The sequence below is a fragment of the Aotus nancymaae genome, unplaced genomic scaffold (assembly GCF_030222135.1).
Source record: "Aotus nancymaae isolate 86718 unplaced genomic scaffold, 86718_ANA_hifiasm-v0.15.2.pri h1tg000028l, whole genome shotgun sequence".
Lineage (NCBI taxonomy): Eukaryota > Metazoa > Chordata > Mammalia > Primates > Aotidae > Aotus > Aotus nancymaae.
The window spans coordinates 40161270-40186176 of NW_026988441.1; the positions used below are offsets into that span (position 1 = coordinate 40161270).

At 58.1% G+C, this 24907-nt stretch overlaps 1 protein-coding gene across 1 annotated transcript in view; it reads right to left on the reverse strand.

Moving 5' to 3' along the window:
• Nucleotides 1–1624: 1624 nt before the first annotated feature.
• PIAS4 (protein inhibitor of activated STAT 4) overlaps nucleotides 1625–24907 on the reverse strand; it is a 30397-nt gene continuing 7114 nt past the window's right edge. Inside the window, exons 3-11 of the mRNA XM_021676843.2 lie at nucleotides 13218–13302; nucleotides 11071–11112; nucleotides 10475–10565; nucleotides 10232–10360; nucleotides 10034–10139; nucleotides 6630–6703; nucleotides 6227–6387; nucleotides 3496–3626; nucleotides 1625–3384 (exon numbers count right to left, since the gene is read on the reverse strand). Coding sequence (XP_021532518.1) covers nucleotides 3125–3384; nucleotides 3496–3626; nucleotides 6227–6387; nucleotides 6630–6703; nucleotides 10034–10139; nucleotides 10232–10360; nucleotides 10475–10565; nucleotides 11071–11112; nucleotides 13218–13302 — 1079 coding nt within the window. The 3' untranslated portion in view covers nucleotides 1625–3124. The remainder of the gene's footprint in view (nucleotides 3385–3495; nucleotides 3627–6226; nucleotides 6388–6629; nucleotides 6704–10033; nucleotides 10140–10231; nucleotides 10361–10474; nucleotides 10566–11070; nucleotides 11113–13217; nucleotides 13303–24907) is intronic.

Below are 24907 nucleotides of genomic sequence, written 5' to 3' on the forward strand. Positions count from 1 at the left end.
AAAATCCTTTCAAAAAATTATTCATCCATCACCACCACTAATTCTGGAACATTCTATCAGCCCAAAGGATGCCCCATATCCATTCGTGATCATGTCCCATCCCCTTCTCCACCCTCCAGCACCCCTGAATCCCCTTCCTGTCTCTGTGATTGGCTTGTCCGGGACATTTCATAGAAATGGGATGCACACGCCGAGTGGCCTTTGGTGTGTGGCGTCCTCAGGGTTCGTCCACGCTGGGGCCTGTGTCAGGGCCTCGCTTCTTTCCATGGCTGTCATACTGCAGTGTGGATGGCCACACTGCGCTGATATACCGCCAGGTTGATGGACATGGGTCATTTCCACGTTTGGCTGCTGTGCACATCTGTAAACACTTCATTTTGTTTTTAAGACAGAGTCTCGCTCTGTTGCTCAGGCTGGAGTGCAGTGGCACAATCTTCTCACTGCAACCTCTGTCTCCTGGGTTCAAGCGATTCCCCTGCCTCAGCCTCCCGAGTAGCTGGGGACCACAGGTGTGCGCCATCACACCTGGCTCATTTTTTGTGTTTTTAGTAGAGACAGGTTTCACCACGGCCAGGATGGTCTTGATCTCCTGATCCGCCTGCCTTGGACTCCCAAAGTGCTCGGATTACAGGCGTGAGTCACCGAGCCTGGCCCTGTGAACATGTTCCTATCTGGACAGATGTCTTCATGTGCCTTGGGGACATGCCTAGGGGTGGCACTGCAGGTCCCACGCTAACTCCACATTTAGCCTTTTGAGCAACGGCCCAACTCTTTCCACGGGGCTGCACCATGTTACCCTCCGTGACCCTCGCTGCCGTCTTTGATGGTAGCCCTCCTGGTGGGGGTGACAGGTATCTCACCGTGGATTTGACTCTCACATCCCCAACAGCTCTTCATGTGCTCACTGTTTTTTTTTTTTTTTTGAGACAGAGTCTCATTCTGTTGCCCAGGCTGGAGTGCAGTGGCTTGCTATCAGCTCACTGCAACTTTCACGTCCCTGGTTCGAGCAATTCTCCTGCCTTAGCCTCCCTAGTAGCTGGGACTACACACGCCCACCACCACGCCCGGCTACTTTTTTGTATTTTTAGTAGAGGTGAGGTTTCACCATGTTGGCCAGAATGGTCTTGATCTCTAAACCTCAGCCCACCTCTGCATCCCAAAGTGCCGGGATTACAGGTGTGAGCCACCAGGCCGAGCCCTTTTTTTTTTCTTACAAAAGCAAAACATTTATTTTCTTGGCGACCCCAGAGAGACATGGATGATCTTGGGACCCGAATTCTGTGTCCGGCCCGAGCCCCCACTCAGTTTCCCAGTCTCCCCCGCTGGATGAAACTGATCTCATTCAGGCCGGGCGTGGTGGCTCCTATCTGTCATCCCTGCACTTTGGGAGGCTGAGGCAGGAGGATCACTTGAGGACCCGAGTTTGAGAACCGACCCCGCACCCCATCTCTATAAAAAATAAAAATCTGCCTCATTTGACCAGGTGCAGCACCTTTTGACTTCTGGAGCTCAGGCAATGACCAGGAGAGATGTGGGTGGGGCTGAGTTTCTGTCCTTTCCCCACCTGCCCCCCACTACAAGGCACACAAGAGACACAGGGCACAGAAAAGCGGACGCCTGGGTGGCTTCGCCTCGACCTTTTTTATTTCCATTTTTTAAAAACAATTAAATTAGAATACAAATATTAGAAAACAGCGGCCTTCAGCTGCCCGAGCAGGCGGGAGGGGCCGGGCTGCGCAGCGGGCTGCGGGCTCTGCAGCAAGACTGAGCTGCCCTGGGCCAGATGCACGTCCCTTTCTTTAGACCTGAAATGATATTGCTTCCTGACTAGGAGTTCTGTTTATACAAAGGAAAATTCTGGGCTGGAGAAGACAAAAGCAAAACAGACCGCAAGGAGCGGTGCTGGAGAACCAGGTGAGGCTGGCGCCCTGCCTGCGCCCCGGTCTCCTGGGGGGCGAGGGGGATGCCCAGCTGCAGGCCCCTGGAGGCAGAGCCCCCGAAGCCCCCCCTGGTTGGACCCTGAGGCCAAGGGCATGGGTGGGGCCTGTGAGGGGCTGGGAACCCCTGGGGGCAGGAGGGAGGCCCTGTCTGGTCCTGCTGGAAGAGCGAGGTTCCCGGGGGACAGGGTGCCAGGCCAGCCTCGTACCCGTCGGAAAACCCAAGAGCAAAAAGAAGGGAGAGGAATCAACCCAAACCGAGAGCCAGGGCGGCCGGAGTCCCCGTTGCCCCTTGAGAAGCCACCGCCCCCCGTCCCCCAAGGACCAGTGTGGTGGTGGCGGCGGCGGTGGCAGCTGTGGACATCTGTGGACATCTGTGCTGTTCCGTAGGGAAGTTAACCTGAATTGGAGTTACCGAGGTAGCTGGCTAGAAAACTGAGACCCCCCCACGCCACACGGTGCCACACCTGTCCCCGCCTTCCCCGGGGGTTCCTGGCCACACGCCGGGTCTTCAAATACCAAATTATTGCACTTTCAAAAAATACAACACATCTGTGGCTAAACCCTCCCCAGACCCCCACCGTGCCCTCAACCTGCCCGCCCCCCCACCCCTGCCCCTCCCTGCCCCAACCCACTCCATGGCTTCTTGGCTAAAACGCTCGCTGCTAGGAGCGTTAGGGTCTCTGGGCGAGGCCGCGTTTGCAGAGAAAAAGAAAAGGAAAAGACAAACGTCAAAGTGGTCGCCAGAGAGGAGCTGTGCCCCACCGCCCACCGCCCGGGTCCCTGTGCCCTGGCTGGAATGGTCGTGGGAAGAGGGCTGCGGGCAGCAGGGCATCCTGAGGGGAGGGTGCGGGGCGGCGTCCTGGTCCCTCCCGCCCACCACCCCTGCCCGGCTCTGACTCCAGCCGGGGAGGTGGCTGTGTGGGTGGCCGGCCTTGTTTTTAAGAGTTTGACTTTTTTGTTTCATTTTTCTTTTTTTTGTATCTTTTTTTTTTTTTGTTATTTCACTTTTTTTAATCCCCCGACAGGAGAGTCCAGAGGTACAGGTGCCAGGAGTCAGGCAAAGGGGTGGAAAAACAAAACGAACGACAATAGAAAGAAAAAAAAGGTCACTCCTCCCTCTGCGCCCGAGGCCGGCCCGCGCCCCTGTGTGGTGAGCACCAGGAAAGTCGAGTGTCCGGCCGGGGTCAGCAGGCCGGCACCAGGCCCTTCTGGAAGGGGCAGCGGCGCTTGGGCCGAGGGCCCTCCTCATCCTCGTCCTCCTCCTCGTCCTCGTCCTCCTCCTCATCCTCCGAGGACGACGAGCTGTCCAGCGTGAGGTCCACCACGTCTGCGCCCGGCTTCCCATTCTCCACAGTGCCCGCCGGGCCACCGCCACCCGTGCTGCCCAGGGCACCACTCCCGTTGATGCTGGGGGTGGGCAGGAGCCCATTGGCATCTGAGGGGCCTGCAGGCGACAGGCACAGGGCGCAGGTACTTAGGACGCAGCCACTGACAAAGAGGGAAACTGAGGCGGCCTGGCTGGGGACCGCGAGGTCAGCGGCAGCGCGGCACTCACCCAGCACGAGGATGGCGCCCTGCGGGCTGCAGCTGCGCTCCTTCTCGGCGCGGATCGGGCACCATGAGCCGTCCACCAGGTATTCGATCTCGTCGGCGTCCTCACACTCGCTCAGGATCTTCGAGAGGAGGCTGGAGCGAGGCAGAGAAGCTGAGCCCTGGGCTGGGGACGCCCCGCCCACCCACTCCTCAGCCCGCCATCCCCTCCGAATGCAGCCAGCCGTTGCCGACTTCTCTGTGCCAGAGCGGCTTCACCACCCCGACCAGGGAGGCCCAGGAGCGCTGCCTTCCCTCCCTGCCACGGCCCCTGCAGCTGCTGAGCCCTGGGCAGGTCCGCGGGCACACATACGCATATGTGGACTCTATGGCCAGGAGTGCGTGAGCGTATGTGCGTGCACACATGTGAATGTGTGCATGTGTGGCTGTGTGCACACGTGTATGGAGTGTATGGATGTGAGCACATGAGCGTGTGCATACACGGGCATGCGCTGTGTTAATGTAGGCACGTGTGCATGTGAAGGCGCAGACTGCAGACGTGTAAGCATGTGGTGTGTGCACACATGTGCGAGCATGTGTGAGCCTGTGGGTGTGCGCACACCCATGCCTTCACATTGCACTGTGTGCCAGCAGACCAGGAAACAGCCTCGGTGGGAAGGTGTGGGCTGCTCAAGACCCTGCAGAGGCTGTGAGGGTAGCACTGGGAGCAGAGTGGAGGCCCCCGCCATGCCCAGCCCAGCCACAGCCTCTCCAGAGCACCCACCCCACCCAGCGTCCGGCCTTCTTACTCAAGAGTCCTACCAGCCCCATTTTACAAACGTGCAAACAGAGGCCCAGGAAAGGGATGAGTCCTGAGGACCCAAGGCCAATCGGAGGCAGGCCCTGGTTCTGGGGCATTCTAGCCAAAGGGACTTGGTATCCCCACCTACAGAATGGGAAGGGTGCAGTGGCCAAAGCAGGGCGTCTGAAGTGAGACCCCCATGCCCACAGATATAGGTGGGGCCATATACCACAGAGCAAGCTGGCCTGTTACTATCACGGCTGCAGCTGCTCCCAGGTGCCTGCAGCAGTGTCACTCTCATCACGCAGGAGAAGAGGCCTCTTCCCGCTCTGGGCCACCCTCTGAGGCCTATAGGACTCCTCTCGCCCAGGTCAGCCCCACCCACCCCTCCTACCCTCACCCTCACCTTCACCCTGAGGCGATGCTCAGAGCTCACTGTGCCAGGGCCATCCCAGGCATGGGCACAGCTCTGCCTGCTTACTTCCTTGCCTGTAAAACTCCTACTCAGCCTCCAAAGCCCCATCCCACAGCTTCCCTTCCCCCTCCCCGACAGGCACAGCAACAGGAATGTTATGTCTGGCTCTGCTCCTCCATCCGCTCCGCCCAGAGCAAGGCTCCCCGAAGGCAGGGTCTGGGAAATGACTCTTTTGGGGACCCTGGGGTCACCCAGCTCAGGGCCAGGGACAGACAGGTGACAGGGCTCATGAAATAATGTATAAACCAAGGAGCCCTCCTTCAGGAAGCCTCCCTGGCTACACCGAGTACCTATGGGCTGCTGAGACCAAGGCCTACGTTGGACACAGCTGCCTGCCCCAGCCCTGCCAGCCCTGGAGCTGAGAGCCCAAGCCCAGCTCAGGGCCTGTGGGGGAAGGCGGGCACCAGCCGCACAGCTGTCAGGCTGGGAACAGAGAGGCCATTCAGGCAGCCCATGTGCCCGGGCCCCAGGGCCTCTCTCTCCACCCGAAACTGGCCTGCAGTGGGGTGGCAACGCAGCCCTCCGAGGAGGGGAGCAGACTCAGGCTGGGTTCCAGTCCCAGCCGGGCCACCTGTGGGCCGGGATGGCTCCAGCTGCTGGCTGCCTCCTCTGAGCCTGTCTCCCCGTCTGTAAGATGGGGAGGCTCGAAGGTCTGCCTCCCGGAACCTTTACTTGGGGACCACATCTACAACCCCAGAGGTGGGCCAGTCCTGCCTTCACCTGCATGGTTGGCTGAGGCCATGCCCCTGAGGGCTGGGGGCTGGGCCCACTCCCCTGGGCGGGGCCTGCTCCCGCCTGTGAGGGCACCAGCTCGTGCTGATGTGGCCTCACACCCTGTCAGCGGCTCTGGGGACGAGAGGGAGGCGTGGCTGGCGCCAGCCAGGAGCCAAATTGGGCACCACGGACAACGGGGCTCAGTTTCTGGAAACTTAAGCCCTGGGCAGAGAGAGCCTCCCTCCAGGGAGAAAGGCCCTGTCCTCCTGTCCCGTGGCCTGGGGACCGCCTGGCCAGCTGTGCCACCCAGGAAGGGGAGGGTGTGGTGTGGCCAGAGCGCTCGGGGAGCCGCCGCCTTCTCTGCCTTTCTCTGAGGACGTCACCCCCAACCAAGTCTGCCAAGTCTGCACTTCCTGGGGTGGAACGCCGTGTGAAAGCCGTGCCTGGCTCAGCTTTCTGTGGCAAAAACCATACATCCTCCTGGAACTCAAGGTTGCACTCGCCCAAGGTCACGTGGGAGCAGGGGTGGACCCGAGTCCACCTTCTGCAGCCTAAGCTACATGCCTGGCGCCTGCACAGCTCTGACAAGTTCCACAGGGAAGAAATGGGTTCTTTCCGCAGCCCCAGGGCTTCCGGAGCTCTGGGACCACGCGCCCTTACTACTGTGTCTTGCTGGGGCAGCAAAGGGTCTGCAGGAAGCGGGGCGCCACTGAGACCTCAGCGGCGTCTGGCTCTAGCCTCCCTCCCCCCGGGCCCCAGGCTCACCCATCGATGATGAGTTGGTCGTAGGGGGCTGGCTTGTCGCACACTGGGCACATCCAGGTGGGCTTCTTCTCATTCATCTGCAGGTAGAAGACGGCGTCGAAGCACTGCAGGTGTGCGCAGGTCTCTGCCCGGCAGGGCACAGAGAGCCGCATCTTCACCAGCTGCGGGTGAGGGGCTGGGTGAGCAGGGCACCCCTGACTGCCGTGCCCGACCGGTGCCCCTCACCCCCAGCTCCATCCTGTGGCTCCTTCCAATCGCTCGTGTCTCCGGGACACGGAGGGGACCAAGACCAGCCTTGCCGCTCAGGCTCTTGGCCCAGCTGAGCCGCCCTGGGACCAGGACCACCGGGGAAGAGGCCTGGCCATAAGAGAGGCCCCAAGTAGGGGTGTGTGCCCCAACTCACCGGGCAGATGAGGGATACCCGCACCCCAGTGGTGGCAATCTCGCTGTCGGGATCGAGGCGCAGCTTCTCCTTGACTGTGGGGAGGGAACAGAGGACACCGTCAGCGGGGAGGGAGTAGCAGGGTGCGGGCCTGGGATTCGAGTTCTCGCCAGCACTGACCTCCACCTCCCAGAACAGGTGCCCTGAGGACAAGACCCAAGCTTTGCTGCTGGCTCAGAGCTACGAGGGATTATGGAAGGCTGGGTGGTGACCACCATTAGATCTGGCCGCAGCCTGGGCGCATCATAGACCCAGCCGAAGCCCCAACACGCAGATGAGGCCTCTCCCCGGCCCGCATCAGCGTTCTATGACCCACGGGACTTTTCTGGAAAGTTTCATGCAACAAAGCCACCGACAGGGTCATCGCTGTGACTTAATTCTGTCACCAAAGCACCATCCCCAAGGCCACAGCCGAGAATAAGGCAGTGACCGTGCCATGAGATGGACCCTGGAACTCCTGACCACGAGCCAGGAAGCGGCTGCCACCCAGCCCCGGGCACCGCCCCCAGGCAGCCTGCACGCCCAGGAGGAGCATAGCTGCTTCTACAAAGGAAAAGACATGCCCGCCACTCGACAGGCTGCAGGCCACTGACAGGAGGAACTCACGCAGGCACCTGGCTGCCCTCCTGATGCTTCTGGGATGGCCAAATTCCATCCCTGGGTAGCTCAGGACAGAACCCCCCAGCCCTGGGCCCTTCGGGGCAGAGACCACACTGGCCCGCAGCCCACAGGGCCTCTCTATCCACGACCTGGCCCTCAGCTGCCTGGTGGACCTGAGTTGCTTCCTCCAGGAAGCCACCTGCCCACCCGACTTGGGGTCCAGAGTGACGGTGCCAGCCTGTCCCCCCACTGCCCCCAGCTACCCTGACGTTTCTCTGCCTGGAACTGCCTCCACCACCCGCTGTTGGCCTGAAACACCATTTATCTCTGGCCGCGTAGGAGCCACTTCCTCCTTCCTGACCCCCACCCAGCCCCCTGGCCCAACCTGCAGTCTGTGTGTGGACTAGTGGGCGCCTCCTCCTCCCATGGGGACGCAGTGGCAGCCACGTGCTGGCCGCCACGGTCTGCTCCCTCGTAGGGCCCCAGCAGCTCTCCTGCCTGAGCCAAGGCTACCCCAGCCTTGGCCAAGTTTCCAGCCCTGGGTCCCAGCTCTGGCTACCAGGTTTCCCAGGCGGCCCCTCGGGCCTGGTAAGGGGGCCCTGGGCAGCTAGGAGGGAATGCAGGTGCCCATCTGATTTTAAAGCAAGCTCTCCCTCCTCCATGTACAGAAAGACGTGTACGGCAAGAAGGGTTCAAGTGAGACAAAGGCAAGGACTTCCTGGGTGCAACAAGAGAGAGATCCAGTGACAAGGAGGCCGAGCCTGGGCCGCAGGTGGGCAGCGCCCGAGAACCACTTCAGAGAGGAAACTTGACCCTGCAGGCCCCGGAGGGCCAGCCACGGCCCTCAGCACTGCAAGCTGTGGTCACTGACAAATTCGGCAGCCCCTGCCCCGTGGGCCTAGAAGAGGCCTGGCTGGCCCCAGCCTCCTCGCTCAAGTTGGTCATTATGCCTGTCGGCAGGGAAGGTGGGGGGTTGAAGAAAGGGCCCTTTTGAGGGAAGAGGGAGGTGGGGGACGGGAAACCCAGGTCACAGAATCCTAACTCTGCCACTCTGTGCCTCAGTATCCCCACTGGTCAGACAGACATCGCCAGGCGCTTGCTCCCCTCACCCCTCCCTGTCCTGCTCTGCAGAGGGCATGCTGATGGCCATCTTTCCTGACTTGGGGGGCTGGAGTGCACAGTAGGCTTCAACATAAGGGGGCTCACAGGTCCCTGGCGATTCCAGCACTGCTCCAGGCTCCAGACACTCAGGCTAGGAAGTGCCCTTTGGAGGTCAGGAGCAGGGGCCAGAGGCCTGGACCCAGCTGTCCCAGGAGGGTAGTGCTCACGGGGGACTCTCAGGCCTGGTCACAGGGGTCCTGGGCAGTTAGGAGGGGCAGCTGGGAGACCCTCTGGCCCACATTCTGCCAAGGGGCTGGGGTGGTGCCCAGGAGCCAACTGAACAGAGCGACCATTCTTGAAGGGGATGTGAGCAAACCTGGCTGGCCAAGAACCGCCCTCCCCTCAGCCTGGAAGGCAACTCCGGTCCTCGCCCACCTGCCCGACTCCCACTCCCAGCTCCAAAGGACTCCAGGTTACGCCTCATTTCTCCACAGGACAGGCCTGCAGAGCCCACTGAGGCCTGGGCCCCAAGCATGTGGGTCCAGAGAGAGGCCAAGGTGCCCTCAAGATGTCTCAGACCTGTTCCCCTGAAGACAGCAGCCACCAGACAGGGCCACTGACTTTCCAAGGCCACACAGCTTGCCAAGCAAGGCTAACTGAGCACTGGCTTTGTGCTGGGCGGCTGCTCGGGTGGGGACTGATCCGGCTGCCAGTCATGGTAGGCTGTTTTTTAAATTGCCTTGCGTGTCACTTAAAAAAAACTGTTTTCATTGTTAACAAGTACCAAAGAGGCCAGGTGCGAAAAGAAGCCACGACTGCAATCCCACCACTCTGGAAGGTCAAGGCAGGTGCACTGCTTGAACCCAGGAGTTTAAGACCAGCCTGGGCAACATAGAAAGATCCCAGCTCTACGAAACATTAAAAAAATAACTAGTATGGTAGTGAACACATGTGGGCGGTCCCAAGCTACCCAGGAGGCTGAAAGGCAGGAGGATCGCTGGAGCCCATTTAGAGGCTGCAGGGAGCCACAATCGCACCACTGCACTCTAGCTGCGTGATACAGTGGACTTTTTTTGAGAAGGAGTCTTGCTCTGTTGCCCACGCTGGAGTGCAATGGCAAGATCTCAGCTCCCTGTAACCTCCGCCTCCCAGAGACCCTGACTCTCTTTGAAGAACAAAAGAGATAAAATGGGGCCTCACCACGGAGGTCAGACCTCTGCCGCCCGTCTTCCTCCCACAGCGACTGACTGCACTGCCCTCGCTGTCCGTGCCCCACCAGGTCCACAGCACCCTCGGCCTCGCCGTGGCAGCCAGGTGGGCCTGCTTAGAGTGCGGCTCCTGCTGTGCCCCCTCTCAACCCTCCTGGCCTCTGTGCCGTCCTGGAATGCGTGGATCCCTTTGTGCTGGGGTGCCTGAGGCCAGTGATACAGGGTGCGCCCTGCAGGCCTCTGCACAGCAGCTCCCACTGCAGAGCGCCACCTCTGCCGTCCGCATCCTCCAGAGACCTCCCTAGCCGCAACGTGGGCCGTGGACCCCTAGAGTGACAGGCGGCCCCTGACTGATCTCCTTCAGGTACAGGGCCCGCCGCTTGCCCAGCAGAGAGCAGGCTTCCAGGATGCAGCTCTGCCTGCCCCTCCTCCGAGGTGGCCCCGAGCCCCACTCACCCAGCGCCTTGCACAGCTCCGGGTGCTTCACCCCAATGGTCTTCAGCCTCTGCAGCAGCTCCGACGAGGTCAGCTGCCGCACCAGGTACAGGGCCACCGAGTAACTCTGGGGAGAGAGGGGCTGGGTCAGGGCCGGCAGGGCAGGGCCGGCGATGGACAGGGCGGGGGGGCAGGGAGGCGGCCCGGGCACTCACTCACCTTGCCATAGTTCCCCCAGGTGACGGTGATGCGGTTGGTGGCTGAGGACAGGTACATGAGGTGGGTGAGGTTGATGGGGCGGCACGGCCTCTTGGGCTCCACCCCGGGCTTATTGGATGGGTAGTAACCCTGCAAGCAGACAGGCCACTCAGACTGGAGTGTAAGTACGGCCAGGAACTCCAACGGCCCCCACATCCCTCCACCCCGCCCACCCTCACAGCAGACGCAAGCGGCCGTGCTCACCGGGACCGAGCAGTAGCTGTGGTTGACCTTCACAGCGATGTTGGGCGGGTACTGGTCCTCCTGAGGGCAGCTGGTGTCTGAGTAGCAGATTCTGCAACGACAACAGGGACCATGGGGCGGCAGGAGGGGGGCACAGGAGGGGGGCACAGGAGAGGGGCACAGGAGGGGGGCACCGGAGGGGCCAAGCTGCTGTGGGGGACAACAGGGACCAAGGGGTGGCAGACAGGGGGGGGAAAAGGAGAGGCTGGATCGCTGCAGGGGACCACAGGGACATGGGGCAGCAGGCGGGGGGATACAGGAGGGGCTGGGCCCCGGGGGACACAGGCGGCAGTGATGGGGGCGCTACAAAACATGACAAGTAGCTGGACTGCATGGGGGCGGGGGGTCTCGGTGCATCCAGGTGTGGCCTGGGCAGGGACAGGGGACAGTAGTGTGTCCCCAGACACGGACAGATAGCAGATGGCAGGGAGCTGGGCTCTGCTGCTAGCAGGGGAGACTGAGAAGGGCCTGGGCCAGAACTTGGGGAGCCATGGCAGGACTGGAGAGGTGGGTGGCTGCGGACCCAGCCCTGGGGTGGCGGGCACACCTGGGCATACCTCAGGACGACCTGCACGGCTTTGACTCCGGGCTGCAGTTCTCTGTGGGTGTGGAGCAAACCAGAGGAAAGGAAAGGAGAGGTGAGTGAGGAGGGCACGACCCCAGCCCACCCCACAAGGCGGAGACTTCCTCTCCGAAAGGCTCCCTCCCCCAAGCTGGGAAACTGAGGCCCAGGACTCTTTTGTGCCGGCTGGGTGAGACTAAAGTGGCTGTGGGGCCAGGAGAGGGGCTGGCCTCCCTGGAAAATGGAAAAGAATCTACCATAAAGCCCTGAACCAGAGAGCGCAGCCAGCTACCTCTCGCTCCGAGGAACCGCAGCTAAAATGCGCACGCTGGAATCCAGCAGAAAGCTCATAACCGCAAGAAAACACCCAGCTTGGGAGGCCAAGGCTGGTAGAGCGCTTCAGCCAGGAGTTTGAGACCAGCCTGGGCAACATTGTAAAACTGTCTCTACAAAAAAATGCAAAAAATTATCTGGGTGTGGTGGTGCACACCTGTGGTCCCAGCTGCTCGGAGGCCGAGGCAGGATGATCTCTCCTGCTTGGAGGATCATCTGAACCCATGGAGGTGGAGGTTACAGTGAGCTCTTACTGCACCACTGCACTCCAGCCTGGGTGACAAAGAGAAACCCTCTCTCAAAAAAAAAAAAAAAAAAAAAAAAACCCACCCAAAAACACCTAAGGATAAACTTAACAAGAAACGCCCCCAGAAAAAGAGAAAACTCTCTCTACCCAAAGACACTTCCATGGATGTTTACGGCAGAACTGACCATGACAGCCACAAAGTAGCAGCCGCCTGAGTGTCCTTCACACACCACTGGATGTGAAGGACCTACACGCCCTGGATGCCACCCAGCCTTGGAAAAGAGCGAGGCTGAGACCCAGGCCTTGGCACAGATGCCCTGTGAGGATGGCCCGCCCCGTGAGATGCCAAACACAGAAGACCACGCAGGAACTGGCGTGGTGGCTCACACCTGTAACCCCAGCACTTGGGGAGGCTGAGGGGGGTGGGTCACCTGAGGTCAGGAGTTGGAGATCAGCCTGGGCAACAGGGTGAAACCCCGTCTCTACTAAAAGTACAAAAATTAGCTGGGTGTGGTGGCTTATACCTGTAATCTCAGCTACTCCGGAGGCTGAAGGAGAACTGCTTGAACCTAGGAGGCGGAGACTGCAGTGAGCCCAGATAGCACCACTGCACTCCAGCATAGCGACAGGGTGAGACTCCGTCTCAAAAAGTAAAATCAAATTAAATTAAATTTTAAAAAATGAAACCAAGCCCATGCGTGGCTGGCTCTGAGCGCTCCAGAGCAGGGACCCATAGGGGTAGAGGCTGTGCTGACCCTGGTTCAACACAAGGAAGAGCAGGCCAAGGAAGGCAAGTCACCACCTTGGGTCTCCCAGGCAGAGAGGCCTCCGTGGCCAGGCCTGGCTAGGCTGATCCCGAATCCTTACCAGGTGTGAGGACCATGCTGGGAGGCCCTGGGGACCTGGGCCCACAGCAGGTAGGGGCAGTGGGTCAGAAGCAGCTGGGCCCGAGAGGCCGGGCATTACATGTGAGCATCCACCCCAGCCCTGACACGGACTCAGGTGTGACCTGGGCAAACGGCCTCCCCTGTGTTGAGATCCCAGTACCTGCCACATGGCTGCCCTAGCAGGAATGTCTCAGCTGGGGGTAGGGCAGCCTTGGAGAGACTGAGAGATGAGCAGGGCAGCCTCGCCAGCCCTCACCTGCTACAGCTCAACCATCTTTACCTGAGGGTGACGCTGCCCCAGGGGACACACACCGGGCAGTGTCTGGGGACATCTGTGGTTGTCACAACAGGGGCATGTTCTTGGCATGGAGTGGGTGGAGACCAGGAATGCGACTCAGCACCCTGCCGTGCCCAGGACAGTCCCACATGCAGAGGGCACAACCGTGTTGAAAGTGGACAGTCAGTCCGCCTCTCTCGGGCTGCAGGGCACATGCAGTGAGCACACAGCCCAGCACCTGAGACCCAGGACAGGGTTTTACGGAAGGAAGAGAATGCGGCCACTGCCTTGCAGCAGGGATCTGGACTGAGCTCGAGCGAGGCCTGTGGTGGACGTGGCTGCCGGCTCTCCTGTGAGCCCAGGACACGGGGCACTGGGCTGGGGGAGGCACCGCGCACCTGGAGTTCCGGATCAGCTCCACCTGTCTTGGTGTCAACGCGAAGATGCACGGGCTCTCCTGAAGCTTCTCATTGTTCTGTGGGACTGAAGACAAACATGGGTTCAGGGGTGCGTCTGGTAGTCACTTTTCCGGGCCTGTGCCTCTTCAGAACAGGAAATAGAAGCTGGCTGGACAGATACGTGGGGCAGAGGTGGGGGCCGCGCAGAGAGGAGGAGGAGGGAGGACTCCCGTCCCCTTCTTGGGGCCGCTCACACGGCCCATGCCCTGTTGAGGGCCACTCAGAGAGCAGGGCAACCTTGGCAGCCGGCGGGATGCAGGCGTCTATTTAGGAAGACTGAAAAGCGACCAGCTGCCTGTGGGGAGAGCTGGGCCCCACCAGGCATGGAGGACATAAGTGTCCTTCCTCCTCCTCCCTCTGGCAGCACAAACTGGACCCGGCCCCAGCTCTCCTCATGCCTGCAAGGCGCCCTCGTCTCCAGGACAGAGGTCGCGCCATGGGTACTAGAAGGGGATAGGGCCGTGGTGCTGACAAGTCTGGGTCCTACCTGTTAATTACAGCTGGGCTGAGCAGCAGAGGCACAGGCAGAAAACACTGTGGTTTTTTCTTCTGAGACGGAGTCTTACTTTGTTGCCCAGGCTGGAGGGCGGTGGCAGAATCTTGGCTGACTGCAATCTCTGCCTGGCCAAGTTCAAGTGATTCTCCTGCCTCAGCCTCCCCAACAACTGGGATTACAGGCACATGCCACCATGCCCAGCTAATTTTTGTATTTTTAGTAGAGATGGGGTTTCACCATGTTGGCCAGACTGGTCTCCAACTCATAACCTCAGGTGATCTGCCCGCCTCAGCCTCTCAAAGTGCTGGGATTATAGGTGTGAGCCACAGCGCCCAGCCAACCCCATCTTTTTTTTTTCCTGAGACAGAGTCTCGCTCTGCCACCCATTCTAGTGTGTGGTGGCGCCATCTCGGCTCATTGCAACCTCCACCTCTCAGGTTGAAGTGATTCTCCTGCCTCAGCCTCCTGAATAGCTGTGATTATGGGTGTGTACTACTACGCCAGGCTAATTTTTTGTAGTTTTAGTAGAGTCGGGGTTCCTCCATATTGGCCAGACTGGTCTTGAACTCCCAACTTCAGGTGATCCGCCTGCCTCGGCCTCCCAAAGCGCGGGGATTACAGGAGTGAGCCACCGTGCCCAGCTGCCCCATCTCTTAAAAAGAAGAAAAGTGGCTGGGTGTAGTGGCTCACACCTATAATCCTAGCACTTTGGGAGGCCCAGGCGGGTGGATCACAAGGTCAAGAGTTCAGGACCAGCCTGGCCAAGATGGTGAAACCCCACCTCTACTAAAAATACAAAAAAAATTGGCCAGGTGCGGTGGCAGGCGCCTGCAGTCCCGGCTACTCGGGAGGCTGAGGCAGGAGAAGAGCTTGAACCTGTGAGGTGGAAGCTGCAGTGAGCCGAGATCACACCACTGCACTCCAGCCTGGGCAACAGAGACTTTGTCCAAAAAAAAAAAAAAAAAAGAAAGAAAGAAAGAAATTAGCCAGGCATGGTGGGGAGTACCTGTAATCCCAGGTGCTACTTGGGAGGCTGAGGCAGGAGAATTGCTTGAAGCTGGGAGTAAAAGATTGCCACCACTGCCTCGGCGGTGACAGAGCAAGGCTGTTTCCAAAAAAACTTTTTAAAACCCTAGCTTTTTCAGGGGGTAAGAGGAAAAAGAAACAAAGAAAAAAAAAAAAGCCCTAGCTGACTGAACAAAAAGAACACAAACTATCAACATCAGAAATGAAAGCAGGCCGGGTGTGGTGGCTCACGCCTGTAATCCCAGCACTTTTGGAGGCCGAGGTGGGTGGATCACGAGGTCAAGAGATCGAGACCATCCTGGTCAACATGGTGAAACCCCGTCTCTACTAAAAATACAAAAAATTAGCTGGGCATGGTGGCGCGTGCCTGTAATCCCAGCTACTCGAGAGGCTGAGGCAGGAGAATTGCCTGAACCCAGGAGGTGGAGGTTGCGGTGAGCCGAGATCGCGCCATTGCACTCCAGCCTGGATAACAAGAGCGAAACTCCGTCTCCAAAAAAAAAAAGAAATGAAAGCAGGCGGGGTGTGCTAGCTCACATCTGTAATCCCAGCACTTTGGGAGCCCAGGTGGGTGGATTACCTGAGGTCAGGAGTTCGAGACCAGCCTGGGCAACACAGCGATATTCTGTCTCTACAAAAATTTTAAAACTTAGCCAGGTGTGGAGGCATGTGCCACCTGTAGTCCCAGCTACTTCGGAGGCTAAGGCAGGAGGCTCGCTTGAGCCCAGGAGGTCGAGGCTGCGGTGAGCCATGATCACACCACTGCACTTCAGCCTGGGAGACAGAGCCAAACCCCAACTCAAAAAAAAAAAAAAAAAGAAAAAAAGAAAAACAGAAAAGAAAACTGCAGGTCCATATTGGTGACTTCCGTAAAACATTCTGGAAATAAACCATAAAAACTGTACATAAACTCTTAAAAAAAACAGAAAGGGAAAGACCACTTCTATTTTACAAGGCCAACGTAACTCTATACCAAAATCCTACAACGAAGCATCAAGGAAGGAAAATTACAGATAAATACCCCTCACAGGCCGGGTGCGGTGGCTCACGCCTGTAATCCCAGCACTTTGGGAGGCCGAGGCGGGTGGATCACGAGGTCAAGAGATTGAGACCATCCTGGTCAACGTGGTGAAACCCCATCTCTACTAAAAATACAAAAATTAGCCGGGCATGGTGGCGCACGCCTGTAGTCCCAGCTACTCAGGAGGCTGAGGCAGGAGAATTGCTTGAACCCAGGAGGCGGAGGTTGCGGTGAGCCGAGATCGCGCCATTGCACTCCAGTCTGGGTAACAGGAGCAGAAACTCCGTCTCCAAAATAAATAAATAAATAAATAAATACCCCTCACAAACACAGATGTAAAATCCTCCACAAAATCTTAGCCAGTATTTCAGGCCCCTGAGATCTGTGTGAGAAATGCAAGACTAGTTGAAAACCTCTCTATACATCCAGGCCGGGTGCGCGGCTCAGGCCTGGAATCCCAACACTTTGGAAGGCTGAGGAAGGTGGATCACTTGAGGCCAGGAGTTCAACAACAGCCTGGACAATGTGGTGAAAGCCCATCTCTACTAAAAATACAAAAATTAGCCAGGCGTAGTGACCCACATCTATAATCCTAGCTACCTGGGAGGCTGAGTCAGGAGAATCACTTGAACCCAGGAGGCAGAGGTTGCGGTAAGCCAAGATTGCACCACTGCACTCCAGCCTGGGCAACACAGTAAGACTCTGTATCAAAAAAAAAAAAAGGTAAAATAAAATAAAATACCTCTCTATACGTTAAAATTAAGAGACTGACAACTCTAAGAGGTAGCAAGGGTGTAGAGCAATCAGAACTCTCCACTGGTAGGGTGAAAGAAGGTATAACCACTCTGGGAAACTGCCCTTATAAAGGCAAACACAGACCTACCCTATCACCCAGAAATCCCACTCCAAAGTATTTTCCCCTCAATAAATGCAAACAGGTCTGGGTGGAGTAATTCATACCGGTAATCCCAGCACTTTGGAGGCCGAAGTGGGCAGATCACTAGGTCAGGAATATGAAACCAGCCTAGCCCATATGGTGAAATCCCGTTTCTACTAAAAGTACTAAAGTAGCCGGGCGTGGCAGAGCGCATCTGTAGTCCCAGCTACTCGGGAGGCTGAGGCAGAAGAATCACCGGAACCCAGGAAACAGAGGTTGCAGTGAGCCGAGATCGCGCCACCACACTCCGGCCTGGTAACAGAGCAAGAGTCTATCTCAAAAAAATAAAAAATAAATGGAAACATGCACCCGAAAGGAGGTGCAGGCCAGGCATGGCGGCTCATGTTTGTCATCCCAGCACTGTGAGACGCCAAGGTAGGGTAGAAGGATCACTTCAGCACAGGAGTTGGAGAGAGGCCTGAGCAACACAGTGAGACCTTGTCTCTAAAAAAATGTTTTTAGGCCAAACACGGCGGCTCATGCCTGTAATCCCAGCACTTTGAGAGGCTGAGGTGGGTGGATCGCCTGAGGTCAAGAGTTCGAGACCAACATGATCAACATGGAGAAACCTCGTCTCTTTAAAAATACAAAAATTGTCTGGGTGTGGTGGTGCATGCCTGTAATCCCAGCTACTAGGGAGGCTGAGGCAGGAGAATCGCTTGAACCCTGAAGGTGGAGGTTGTGAACCGAGATTGTGTCACTGTACTCCAGCCTGGGCAACAAGAGCGAGACGCCATCTCAAAAAAAAAAAAAAAGGTTTTAAAATAAGCCAGGTGTGGTGCTGTGCGGCTGTCGTCTCCACCACTCAGGAGGCTGAGGTGGGAGGACTGCTTGGGCTCAGAAGTTTAAGACCAGGCTGGGCAAGACAGCACAATCACGTCTATGTTTAAAAATATATATAGATGTAGGCCGGGCACCTGTCGTCCCAGCACTTTGGGAGGTCGAGGTGGGCAGATCACGAGGTCAAGATATTGAGACCTTGGGAGGCTGAGGTGGGTGGATCACCTGAGGTCAGGAGTTCAAGACCAGCCTGGCCATCATGGTGAAACTCCATCTTTAAAAAAAAAAAAAAAAAAGAGAGAGAGAGATTGAGACCATCCTGGCCAACCTGGTGAAACCCCATCTCTACTGAAAATACAAAAACTAGCTGGGCATGGTGGCACGCACCTGTAGTCCCAGCTAATCAGGAGGCCAAGGTAGGAGAATCACTTGAACCTGGGAGGCGGAGGTTGCAGGGAGCCAAGATCACACCACTGCACTCCAGCCTGGCAACAGAGCAAAACTGTCTCAAAATATGTATATATATAGCTGGGCATGGTGGCTCACGTCTGTAATCCCAGCACTTTGGGAGGCCGAGGCGGGAGAGTTCGAGACCAGCCTGGACAACACGGTGAAACCCTGTCTCTACTAAAATACAAAAAATTAGCCAGGCGTGGCGGCGCGCACCTGTAGTGCCAGCTACTCTGGAGGCTTAGGCAGGAGAACTGCAACAACCTGGGAGGTGGAGATTGCAGTGAGCGGTGATCACACCACTGCACTCCAGCCTGGGCGACAGAGCGAGACTCCGTTTCAAAAAAAAAAAAAAGGATACATATACACATATAAGTGTGTGTGTATACATAGACCTAAAACAAAAATGCTGACCAGCGTGTGTGTTCTGCTACTGTTTTGTAATGAAAAGGGAGGAAAAGCGTATGAGTAAACAGCTGATTGTTTTATAAGTGCAAAAACTGCTGGAGGAACATAGAGGAGCGAGAATCCGGCCACAGTGGCAGACTTGGAGCGGCCGGGGAAGACGATGGGCAGGCCCTTTGTAATGAGGGCAGCAACTGGCCCTGTCCAGGCTGGCGTTCGCCAGCTTTGTGGGCTACACTGTCTGTGTCGTGACCACAAGACCGCCTCGTCCCAGGACGGCAATGACAGGGCCTTTCCAAAACTGGCAGCCGTGGGATCTGGCCTCAACTGCCTGCACTGACTTGGAACTTTCTGAATTAAAACCCATGAGAAGAGGTAACGATGTAAAAACACACCTGCTTTAGGCTCAGAAGCCAGACTGCCAGGGATCGGATCCCAGCCCTGCTCCGACCCATGCTGATCTGTTTTTTTTTTTTTTGAGACGGAGTTTTGCTCTTGTTGCCCAGGCTGGAGTGCAACTGCATGATCTTGGCTCACCACAACCTCTGTCCCCAGGGTTCAAGCAATTCTCCTGCCTCAGCCTCCAAAATAGCTGGGATTACAGGCATGCGCCACCACGTGCAGCTAACTTTTTTACTTTTAGTAGAGATGAGGTTTCTCCATGTTGGTCAGGCTGATCTCAAACTCCCGACCTCAGGTGATCCTCCCGCTTTGGCCTCCCAAAGTGCTGGTATTGCAGGCATGAGCCACTCCACCCGGCCTGACCTGTTTGTTGGGGGACTGGCGCCGGGTCTGGCTGGTGCTCAGGAAGAGGGGGCTGCCGCAGCCATGGCACTGCCACAAGGGCCACAATGCCACAGCCAGCTCCCGTTTATGTTCTGAGGGCACAGCCAGTTGGTCTCTGGGTGATGGGCTGTGGATTCCCAGCTGGGCTCCTGAAGAAGCCTGCCTAATAGGGAGGCTGGGCACACAGGCCACCTGCAGACATGCCCAAATCTGTCCCAAGCACCAGGGGAGCAATGGTTCAGGGGCAGGGAGGCCTCCCAGGAGCTGACACCTGAACTGGGCCCCTGGGCTTCCGAGGCTGGGATGGAGGTCAAAACACTTGACACCACAGCCCTCAGTGTCTCAGGAGGATGCAGGGGAGGAGGCTGGGTCCCCAGCATGCAGCAAGGGGACCACCTAGCTGCCCAGGGATTGCTGGTAGCCTGCGCCCGGAGCAGACAGGGTCCAAGGCTCCAGGGTCCCTGCCTTGGGAGGGCCCCTCCCTCTAAAGGAGGCCGGGTTGCGGCCTGTGCTCTGCCTGCTCTGCTATGCCACTGGCCCCAGCCCCCCTACACTGGGGATGTAACCACGAGACTGCGATTCTGCCCTCGAGGTCAGCTATTCGGGGCCAGAAACCTGGGAGGCATCAGGAAGCCCATCTCTGCTGTCTCCGCAAACATCCACTCCCTCCATCAGCGCTGTCGGCTCTGCTTGCAAACCCCACCTGCTGCTACCCCTTCCCCCAGCTCTGCCGGGCTTAGCAGCTGGCGGCCGCTCCCTGGGCTGGCTCCGCAGGAGACCCCTGGCCCTCAGCACCACTGCTCAGGGCCATACCCACCCTGCCGCACACGCAGCCACCACCCTGGCCTCCTCCTCCTGCCCCACCAGCCACGCTGCCTCAGGGCCTCTGCACACGCCATTCCCTCTTCTGGAACCTTCCTCCCCCAACCAGCCTCACGGCCCTGTATTTGTCTTTGCACAAATGTCACCAGAAGGAAAGGCTGCCCTGAGCACCTCATCTAAAAGCCGCACCCCCTGCCCCACTTTTCTCCAAACCTTCTCCCTCCCAAGGACCGACCCCGTTTTCCCGCATCACTCTGGTGCTCCTCGCTGGGCCACTGAAGCATGCAGTTCCCCGAGGAGGAGATGGTTTCGTGCGCTGCCTGGCACCCACAGGCCTGCAGGACACAGGCGCGGGCGCCGCTGAACCAGAATGCACCTTTGAGGCCGGGGCAAGGCAGGGTGACCACTGGAGCCCTGCTGGACAGCGCGGGTTCTGGGACGAGGCCCTCCAGCCCCGGCAATCAAAGCAGCCCCTGGGCATGATCCCAGAGCCCAGCAAGAAAGGCTCAGCCATCAGCTCCACCCTAGCCTGCCAGGCAGCCTCACGAGATGCTGCTGACGATGAATATTTAACGCTGCAAGCAGATGCTCACAATATGGGGGGTGGTTATAAAATAGCAGTTAGGACACAGCCACATGTTCCTACAGTCACACATGCAAAGAGAGAAGGCAGCAAGCACCGGCCCGGTGCACCCAGACAGCCACTCTGGGGGGCAGGGCGCCGGCCCGGCTGCTCCGCTGCTGATTCCAGTTTTCTAAAACAAGTGCGTTAATTGTGCAAAAGTTTAAACAGAAATGAAACACAGGGAGATGTTTTTTTCCTTTTTTTGAGATGAAGTCTCACTGTCGCCCAAGCTGGAGTACAGTGGTGCGATCTTAGCTCAGTGTACCCTCTGTCTCCCAGGTGCAAGCAATTCTGCCTCAGCCTCCTGAGTAGCTGGGATTACAAGTGCACACCATCATGCCCGGCTAAGTTTTGTATTTTCAGTAGAGATGGAGTTTCACCATGTTGCTCAGTCTGGTCTTGAACTGCTGACCTTGCGATCGGCCCACCTCGGCTTCCCAAAGTGCTGAGATTACATGGGTGAGCCAATGCACGCAGCTGCCGGGAGATTTTAAAAAGCCAATCAGGGCTGGGCGCGGTGGCTCACACCTGTTATCCCAGCATTTTGGGAGGTCAAGGCAGGTAAATAACTTGAGGTTAGGAATTGAAGATCAGCCTAGTCAACATGATGAAACTCTCTTTAATTTTTTTATTTTTGTGAGATGAAGTTTCACTCTGTAGCCCAGGCTGGAGTGCAGTGACGCAATCTCGGCTCACTGCAACCTCCACCTCCTGGGTCCCGGTTCAAGCAATTCTCCTGCCTCAGCCTCCCAAGCAGTTGGGATTATAGGCATGCACCACCATGCCCAGCTAATTTTTATATTTTTAGTAGAGAAAGGGTTTCACCATGTTGGCCAGGCTGGTCTTGAACTCCTGACCTCATGATCCGCCCCCGCCTTGGCTTCCCAAAGTGCTGGGATTACAGGTGTGAGCCACTGTGCCCGGTCCATCTCTACTACAAATACAAAAAATTAGGCTGGGTGCAGTGGCTCAAGCCTGTAATCCCAGCACTTTGGGATTCTTCTCACTGGGCCACTGAGAAGGTGGGGAAGGCCTTCTCAGGGAGGCTGAAGCAGGTGGATCACCTGAGGTCAGGGGTTGAGAACAGCCTGGCCAAGATGGTAAAACCCTGTCTCTACTAAAAAGACAAAAAATTAGGGCTGGGAGAGGTGGCTCACGCCTGTTACCCCAGCACTTTGGGAGGCTGAGGCGGGAGGATCATGAGGTCAGGAGTTTGAGGCCAGCTTGGCCAACATGGTGAAACCCCGTCTTTACTAAAGATATAAAAAATTAGCCAGGTGTGGTGGTGCACGCCTGTAATTCCAGCTACTCAGGAGAATTGCTTAAACCTTTGAGGCGGTGGTTGCAGTGAGCCAAGATCACACCACTGCACTCCAGCCTGGGCGACAGAGTGAGACTCTGTCTCAAAAAAAAAAAAAAAAAAAAAAAGGAGATGGGCATGGAGATGTGGGCCTGTAATCTCAGTTACTTGGCGAGCTAAGGCAGTAGAACTGCTTGAAGGCAGGAGGTTGCAGTGAGCCAAGATCGCACCACTGCCCTCCAGCATGGGCAACAAAGTCAGACTCCACCTCAAAAAAAAAAAAGCAGCAGCTGATGGATGAGACTGTTTCCCCTCCAGCTGGTCCCCTCCTCCAGGATGTCCCCTTGCTGGCACATACAAGTTCTCTGACGCCTGGCCTCACCCCGTCCAGCTAAGAGCTACCAGCACTGATTCCCCACCCCAGCTCCCCCAGGTCAAGAGTGGAGGCAGCATCATCAGGTATGAGAGACACAGGAGGCACCGTCCTGGAGAGGTGGGAAACAGGTGCCGCTGGCTAGGCACAGGGGGCGACGCTGACAGTTCCACCCATCAGCCAAGCTGCCTGGTATGGACAGAGCCAAGGTTTCAGGAAGGCACGACACACCCCAGCTGGGGCTCCGGGTTCTAACCCCAGCTCCCTGACTCACAGCGAGGAGCCAGGCTGTCTTGGCCTCAACTTCACACTCAGCCAAGCAGGCTGGCTGCCTCCCATCAGTGGGGCTGTCAGGACAATCGGGGCATGCAGAGAGGGGCTCAGGAACGCTGGCTCTTTGCTGCTCTCACTGTCCTCCCTGACCTGGCCCCCCAATCCTGCTCCGACCCATCCACAGGGAACAAGGCGGTCCAAGTCCCCAGTGTGAAATAAGACACACAAATTAAGAAACGACATCAAAAAATAAAGAAATGAAAAGCAAAGTCTACATTGGGAGGCCGTTCCAAGAGGGCAACAAGGAGCAAAGCCCTCAAGGAGCCCGGGGAGGAGCCTCACAGGGTCTGGGGAGGCGAGTGACAGGCCCAGCCGTGCAAAGGCCCAAGCGCAGGACCTTGCCTGGAGACTTGGAGGAACGGTGAACGGCCAGGAGGCCCAGCAGGGAGGCCTGTGTGGCTGAGCAGAGTGAAGAGGGGATGGGAGGAGGGAGGGGATGGAACAGGAGAGGCAACGAGGTCCGGGTTGGGGGCTGTTCTGAGGGGAGCAGGCCTGTGGCTCACCTTCTAACCGAGAACATTCCCAGCTGCCATGGGAGGGGTACCAGCGGGCAGAGGCAGAGCAGGAGGCTGCGGCTGGCAGGCAGGTGGGAACTGGGCTGGACGGGGCAGGGGGCACAGGGAACAAGAGAAGAACCAGTGGGACATGGGGGTGGCAGCCCCTCAATGGGTAACAGTGGGCTCATCCCTCCTCCTCGACCAGGTACGAGTCCCTGGAGGCCAGGACCTGGGACAGAGGTGGTGGAGTCCCCATTCCCCAACCACAGGCATGGTAGGCCCCAGCAGGCCGAGTGGGTCAGACCATCCCACACATGGGACAGTGACACAGGACGGCCGTGCCCACCCTGACTCCCAGTGCACAGATGGATGGAGGGTAGGCCTGGGTGGGTACCGGGCCTGGCTGGAAATAGCTGGCGGCCACGTGCCTCCTGTACCCCTCGGCTTCCTCGAGGACCCCAAAAATGACACCAGAATCTGAGACCAGGAAGAGTTCCCTGGAACCTCAGGGGTGCTGCAGCGCTGGGGCAAGGAGGGTAGCCCCCAGCCTTCCCTGGGCCCACCGTTCTCAGCCCAGCGTGTTCGGGTTCCAGCTTCTGCCGCCCGCACCCAGGCTGCTATGTCCCTCCTCCTGGGTGCACCATGCTCTGGCCACAATGGACTCCATTCAACCTCATGAAAGAGCCCTCTCTCGCCTTGGCCTCTGCCCTCACTGCCCTCTGCCTGGAACACACTCCCCTGCCCCTCCTTTCTGCCTGGCTTCTTGGGAGTCACCCTCGGGTCTGGACTGGAATGCTGCTGCCTCCAGGAAGCCTTCCTGACTGCCACCGCCTCACAAATGTACAGTAAATGGCTCCTACTACTGACAGCTGTCCCTGAAAGTCCTCCATCTATGAGACACCTATCACTGGCACTGTCTTGTCACCTGCTGTGCTGCACCTGAGCAGGGACCATGCTACCCTGCTTGCGGCCTGGGCAACGCTGGCCCAAGGGCTTCAGAGGCTGGATGAGAGGCACACGTGCCTCCGCACAGCACAGCGACACTGGTGGCTCTTGGCTGGTGCCGGGGCTACCTGCCTCTGAGGGCGTCTGGTGCCACAAAGACAGGGACTCCACTCTGCGTGGCAGGTGGGTGGGCAGGCAGATTCCTCAGGGCGCCCACTGCGGGCCAAGGCCCTGGGGAGCAGCTCTGTGCCCAGCCAGCGCATCCTTCCTTCTGCCCCACATCTCCTGACAGCCTCTACCCGCCACATGCCCTGACAGGAGGCTCAGGCCCCCTAGTCGGAGGTGCAGGCTGGGCAGGGGTGGAGCTGGCTCTCTCGCTGAGAGACAAGACAGAGTCTCCAGCCTTCAAGAAGTACTGGCTGGAGCCTCTGCTCAGGAGCAGAACCCAGACGGCTTGGGATAAGGAAGGCGGGCTGCTGTGTAACCTTGGGCCATTCTCCGCACTGTTCTGGGCACTGGCCCCTCCCCACAGAAGCACCTCCCGTTAGAGCCGATCATCTGTGGCCCGAGGTCCCCACAGCCCGCTCTGCAGCTCTGTCACCCCCTCCCCCAGCCCGGCATTCCACGCTGCGTGATTTATGGCTCCTGTCCGCCTGGTGCGGTCTCCATCCTGGAGCTGGCCGGCGGCTCTTCCGGGAAAAAAGACCAGAGAGCGGTGGGCCTCACGGCGGCCGGTGGGTCACAGCCAGAGGCTGGGGCAAGGGGGAACCAGTGGAGCCGAGTCCTCCCAAGGCAGCCCCCAGCAGGGCCAGCACCACAAAGGGCACCCTGGGG